This window comes from Amblyomma mixtum, chromosome 7, assembly GCF_055824585.1.
Source record: "Amblyomma mixtum isolate Tamu chromosome 7, ASM5582458v1, whole genome shotgun sequence".
NCBI classification, from domain to species: Eukaryota; Metazoa; Arthropoda; class Arachnida; order Ixodida; family Ixodidae; genus Amblyomma; species Amblyomma mixtum.
Window position 1 is genome coordinate 13676507 of NC_143018.1, and position 6749 is coordinate 13683255.

The 6749-nt window shown below is 49.7% G+C and overlaps 1 protein-coding gene across 1 annotated transcript; it reads left to right on the forward strand.

Moving 5' to 3' along the window:
- Nucleotides 1-309: 309 nt before the first annotated feature.
- Sec63 (translocation protein Sec63) lies at nucleotides 310-3503 on the forward strand. The gene has a single exon (XM_089551750.1). It carries the CDS (start codon nucleotides 415-417, stop codon nucleotides 2737-2739), a length of 2325 nt encoding a protein of 774 aa, XP_089407876.1. The 5' UTR covers nucleotides 310-414; the 3' UTR covers nucleotides 2740-3503.
- Nucleotides 3504-6749: the final 3246 nt, after the last annotated feature.

Sequence of the window (6749 nt, forward strand, 5' to 3'; positions counted from 1 at the left end):
GTATGCGCAATAATATTGCTTCCCGGAAGTACTGCCGAATTATTTATGTATTTTCAGTGGTATTCTCGGTTGTAAGGACACATTGAGATGCTGGGGGACGTTGGGGACTGCGAAAACAAGTGAACAAAATATAACAATTTGCATAACCGTGCTTTGCATACAGGCACCGCATAAAAGCGCTATATATTGAGGTGGACATTCTGTACTCATTTTACGAGATAATAATTGGAAAAGAATAAATAATTTATGAATAGCTACAACGATGGTGGCGTCTCCTTACAGCGTGCTGCTGAACCAAAGCTGTTGGTGTCACGTGTCACAGCCGACGTGAGCCGGAAACGCTGAAGACGTGGTACACCTCGCTCGCTCGGCTTCTGTGTCGTCGCCGGAGGCTGGCCTCGTCGTGGGCTCAACATGGCCGGTGCGAAATTTCAGTATGACGAGAGCGGCGGCACTTTCTTCTACTTTCTGCTCTCGTTTCTCGCGCTGGTCGTGATCCCCTGCACCTACTACTTTTGGCCCAAAGAGGAGCGTGCCTCGGACGACAAGAAGGGCGGCAGCGGCGGTCGCCGCTCCTGTCGCTGCCCGCAGTGCCTGGACAAGACCCGGCGTCTGCGCGTCAACCAGCCGTGGCGCCGCACCAAGCATAACGTCGTCCGCGTGCTCATAGTGCTCGGCTGGTTGGCCATGGCGGCCACCGCGTACAAGGTGGCTCACCTGGAGCACGACTTCGTCAAGTGGGACCCGTACGAGATCCTTGAGATCGATCCGTCGTCGTCGGAACGGGCCATACGCAAGGCGTACCACAAGCTCAGCTTGGTATACCACCCGGACAAGGACACTGGCGACGAGCAGAAGTTCATGATGATTGCCAAGGCATACGCAGCGCTCACTGACGAAGAGGCGCGCAAAAACTGGGAGACATACGGCAACCCCGACGGTCCTGGGGCCACGTCGTTCGGTATCGCCCTGCCGTCGTGGATTGTCGAGAAGGAAAACTCGCTCTGGGTGCTCGGCCTGTACGCAGCTGTCTTCATGATCGCGCTGCCGGTCGCTGTGGGCGTGTGGTGGTATCGCTCCGCTAAGTACGGCGAGGACCAGGTCCTGCTGGACACTTCACACCTTTACCTGTACTTCATCAACAAGTGTCACCTGCTCATTCTGCGCCGCGTTATCATGGTCCTGGCCGCCTCACTGGAATTCGAGAAAAGCCACAACCCGGAGATCGTGCTGCGCCCCACAGACGACGTCGAGCTGCCTGCCCTCATCAAGCAGCTGCCAAACTTCAACGAGAAGAACCGCGAGCGGCCGCTCTGCTACGAGTACAGCATCAAGGCGCGTGCGCTGCTCTATGCACACATGCTCCGCATCCCACTGAGTCCCGGCCTGGACGAGGATAGGTGCTACATCCTGCGCAAGTGCCCCGCGCTGCTTGCAGAGTTCGTGCACTGCGCTTCTCAGCTGACCATGCTGGGCTTGGCCGGCAGGATTTCGAGGGTCCCCAGTCTTGAGACGCTGGAAGCTGCCATGCGTCTGAGCGCGTTGCTCGTGCAGGCACAGTGGGAGCACAGTCACCCATTCCTCCAGCTCCCACACGTCACGGAGGAATCGTTGAAGCACCTGAGCGGCAAGCGCAGGTCAATCCGTAGTTTGCACCAGCTCTGCGCACTTCCTGCTGCCGACAGGCGTGCGCTGTTCCGGAACCTCAGCGACGAACAGTACGAGGACATCCTCACTTGCCTTGAGAGGTTGCCTCTCATTGAACTTAGTGTGAGCACGGAGGTCTTAGACGACGAGGACGAAGGCGTCATCACGGCCGAGTCGATTGTGACAGTCACGGCGACACTGACCAGGAGGCCCCTGCTGTCCAACGCGAAAGAAGATAATGCGCAACCGGAAGCAGAGGAGGCATCCGGTGCTGAAGATGCCGAAACTGCAGCGGGAGATGCAGTCAAGGACAATTCGCCGCATGTGCGGAGCGCTGCCAACAACAAGCACAAGAGTTGGGACAAGTCTCGCAAGAAAAAAGGCGGGAAAGGCGGCAAAGGGAAGAAGAAGAACGCTGTACAGGGAAAGGGCAAAAAGCAGCAGGCGGCACCAGCAGCAACAGAAACGAAAGAGGAGGCACACCCACAGCCAGCGCGGGAAGAAGAGCACCACGACGGGGCTGACAATGACGAAGACAGTGACTACGATGACAGCGATGATGAAAGGCACAGTGAGAAGCAGACGACTAGGCAACAGCGAAACAGTGTGACCAGCCAGAGCTCAGCACCAGCAGAGGAGGAGGATGACTGGCAGAGCATCCAGCACAAGGTCTCCAAAAAGGACAAGAACCTTGAGAAGAAGTCGCGGCGATCGCACAGTGTGCACTGCCCGCTGTTTCCTGATGACAAGCAGGAGTTCTGGTGGGTGTACCTGGTTGACAAGAAGCAGAGGAGCCTATCCACAGTGCCCTTCTTGGTAACGAACTTAGTTGACACAGAGGAGGTGGTCCTCAAGTTTACAGCTCCATCAAGAACAGGGATCTACCATTACACTTTACACGTGCGTAGCGACTCGTACCGCGACCTGGATGTCATGCAGAACCTCCGGCTCGATGTTAAGCCGGCACAGAAGGTACAGGAGACTCACCCACAGTGGGACATCTCTGAAGACGAAGAGGACAGGGCTGATGAAGAGGACAGCGCAGTGGAGGACTCGGATTTGGCAGCAAGTGAGGGCTCTGATGATGACTGAACGAGCAATGCAACAACACTCATGGACTACTGGAGGTGATGACCCATTAGCCTTTTCAGGAGTGGGGTCGCTAGGCCTAACTAAAGGGGAAGGCTAAACTTCCAATGCCAAGAAGATTCACAAGCATGGGTTTTTTTTTTTTTTAGTTATGGCTGCTGCAGTTCTAGAAGACTGTACATGGTGGAACGTGGAGCTGTACTTTGGTAGGCACTGCAGAGTGATGGCTTTCAACTGGAACGTCCCGCTGCACACTCAGGCTTGTGAAAGACTTCTGTGGACTTGAAAAAAAGAGGAGTGTAATGTGGCTAGCGCAAGCTGCCGTCTGGACGAAGGCATCCGTCGGCCCTTGGTACAAATGAAGGGATTGGCGCGAACTCCTTGTTCTGAATTTCTTTTATAAATGCGAAGTCATGCTCTTGTTTTAATTTGTGTAAGTATTCTCCCCTGGTGGTGGCATTACTTGCTGCTCTAGGTCAGTGGTATTTGGGGCAGGGGAGAAGGGTGTGGGTAGAATATTGCCGAGCGGTGGAACTAATTGTCATATTTAAGTCGCAAGGCTTCTGAGGCAACTTCGATCTCAGCCCCGTCGGGTTAGCAGTGAGGTGTCACAGGCAATGACCATGTTTGGGTTGGGGGGTGTGTCTGCATGCACATTTCTTGAAGCATGCGCATGCAACTTGCTCTGGAAATGCCACGTGAATGAACGAATGTGCATCAAAATCCGTCGGCATTATTTTTCTATTAAAAGTCGTTTTTCAAAAGTAGCCCATCTGTTGTTCCAAGTTCACTATTGCAGCTGGCCTGTTTTTCCACCACACATTTATTTTTGTGCTGTGACACCATTTCAGATGGTACTGTGCATAATTAATGAGTGCATTTACATTGAAAGTTTCTGGATGGGAAGAAGCTTGTCACACATGGCGCGTTGCACATCGTGTACATTTTTCCCCACTGACCTGCAGATAGAAATGCTGAAGTGAGAGGATGAAGAGCCTTGGCTTTTGATTGCAGTCTGAGTATTCATCATCGTCATCGTCAGCCCGACTATGCCCACTGCAGGGCAAAGGCTTCTCCGATGTCTCTCCAATTAACCCTGTCCTTTACTAGTTGTGGCTACCGTATCCCCGCAAACTTGTTAATCTCATCCGCCCACCTAACTTTCTACCGCCACCTGCTATGCTTGCCTTCTCTTGGAATCCACTCCGTTACCCTTATGGACCAGCGGTTATGTTGCCTTCGCATTACATGCCCTGCCCAAGCCCATTTCTTCCTCATGATTTCGACTAGGATATCATTAACCAGCGTTTGTTCCCTCACAAACTCTGCCCGGCTCCGATCTCTTAATGTTACACCAATGATTTTTCTCTCCATAGCTTACTGCGTTGTTTTTAACTTATGCTGAACCCTCTTTGTTATCCTCCACATTTCTGCCCCATAGGCGAGTACCGGTAAGATACAGCTGTTCTATACTTTTCTCTTGAGGGATATTGGCAAACTGCCATTCATGATCCGAGAGAACCTGCCATATGCGCTCCATCCCATTCTTCTAGTTATTTCCATCTCATGATTCGGATCAGCTGTCACTACCTACCCTAAGTAGACGTATTCTCCTACTACTTCCAGCACCTGGCTACCAATTGCGAACTGCTGTTACCTTGCTAGACTGTTGAACATTATTTTGGTTTTCTGCGTGCTAATTTTTAACCCCACCATTCTGCGCTGCCTGTCTAACTCATTGATCATGCTTTGCAGTTCATGTCCTGAGTGACTTAGCAAGGCAATGTCATCAATGAATCGCAAATTACTCAGGTATTCTCCTTTAACTCTTATCCCCAGCTGTTCCCATTTCAGGACCCGGAATATCTCCTGTAAACAGGCGGTGCAAAGCATTGGCGAGATGGCGTCTCCCTGCCCGACACCTTTCCTTATTAGAATTTTATTGCTGACTTAATGGAGGGCTATGGTAGCTGTGCAATCATTATAAATATCTTCCAATATTTTCACATAACACTCTTCTACACCCTGTTTCCGCAATGCCTGCATGACAGCTGAGGTTTCCACCGATTCAAATGCTTTTCTCGTAATCAATGAAGGCTATATATAGGGGTAGGTTACATTGAGTCCATTGCTGTCACTATGTCGTAATGGAACATGGTGTTCGTGACTGGGGTCTCTATACCTTTTCGTCGAGTAGTGTATGCAGATCCTGCGTATACTCGCACTTGGTGTATGCATAAACATCTAGTATATGCAGCATGTCACATTTTAAAGAGCGCTTAATGGCCTGTTGCATAATGCGAAACTTTTAAAGGTAGAACCTTTGACGAAAATCAACGTTTCTTGCCGATGTGGCTTGGCAGATTGCATAAGTAATTTCTGCTAAGGGCTGGAACAAAGATTCACAGCTGTTTAGTTTAGATGGTGCAACCAAGTTCTATTTACTTCCTTTGGTAGGCTGTTTTCACATTTTTGGGGAAATTACTGTTTGTGATCTTTCTTTTCACCTTGCTCCTTCCACTGTCAGTGCTTTGTAGGCTCCTACAAAGCACTGACGATGTGGGCTGAACATGAGATTTGGGGCTTTGTGCATCGTGCAATCATTTAATGCATTAGAATGCAGCATACAAATAGATGCAGCCTAACAGAACATTAGTTTTGCGACGCTTTGTCAGTGATCTGCTCTCAGCGACTGGCAGCAGCACAATTGACTTTAAGTTGCATATTATTAAGGTCATCAGATCAAGAGACCAGACATTTTCTGCCGTAAAGAAAAAACAAAGGGGTCATTGGCGTGCACAGTTAGACGGACATGTTACAAAGTGCATGAGTGTGCACATCAAGTAGAAAGTTCAGATAGGTAAGTAGACATCCGTACGTCCTGTCGCATGTCTGAGGATGTGTATGCTCTAGATGTGTGTATGATGACAGCTATGCGAACTTCTTTGAGGGCCTGCTTTTCCAAAGGGGGTTCATGTCGAGCACGGTCTCTGTATGCTAGTGTGGCTGGTTGCTGCACTGTTTTGGCCCCACTTACTCAGGCAGCTGTGCAGCGGTGTGCTCAGCATTGCAAGGAGGTAGTTATGAAGACAGGAAAGTTGTAGCGACTATTATGTAAAGCCTCCTCAATCAGTGGATCATGTAATGACTGCTAGGGGCGCCGTGGTTTTGCAGGGATGTGCACAACACGAAATCCCGAAAAAGCATGCTGTAAACAAAATAAAATGAAGACTATCAACGTGCAAACCTCAGCTATGTATATTGCACCAAAATCATCAGCAGCAGCTTGGCTACGCCCACTGCAGGGCAAAGGCCACTCCCAGGTCTCTCCCATTAACCCTGTCCTTTGCCAGCTGCGCCCACCATATCCCTGCAAAATTGTTAACGTCATCCGGCCGCCTAACTTTCTGCCATCCCTTGCTACGCTTGCCTTCTTTTGGAATCCACTCAGTTACCCTTAAGGACCAGCGGTTATCTTGCCTTCGCATTGCATGCCCAAGCCCATTTCTTCCTCTTGATTTCGACTAGGATGTCATTAACCCGCGTTTGTTCCCCAGAATCACGTACAAGTAATCGGTAAAGATGCATTAGCTGGGGTTACTGAAGACCCCCTCCGCTTATGTTGTACCTCGCATTCCATGTTTCATACATCCAGTACATAGCTTTGCCAGCTTAAAACAATCGTTAGCATACAATGCAGAGCAAACTATTTAATATTTACAAGTTTTATGGTTTAGTTTGATTTATGAGGGTTTAACATTCCAAAGCAACTCTTTCTGTGAGGGATGCTGTAGTGAAAGGCTCCACAAATTTCGACCACCCGGAGTTCTTTAACATGCACCGACATCGTACAGTACATACTCCAAACTGAACAAAGTGAAAATTTTCAATTTTGGTGAATGAAACAGTTGATTGCCGTCACTTTTGCAGTCACTGTTTGTGCAAGCAGGAAACAAGCTTCACATTAATTCAGGGCTGCCCAACTTTTCGATGCCAGTGCCTTATCGCAAGCC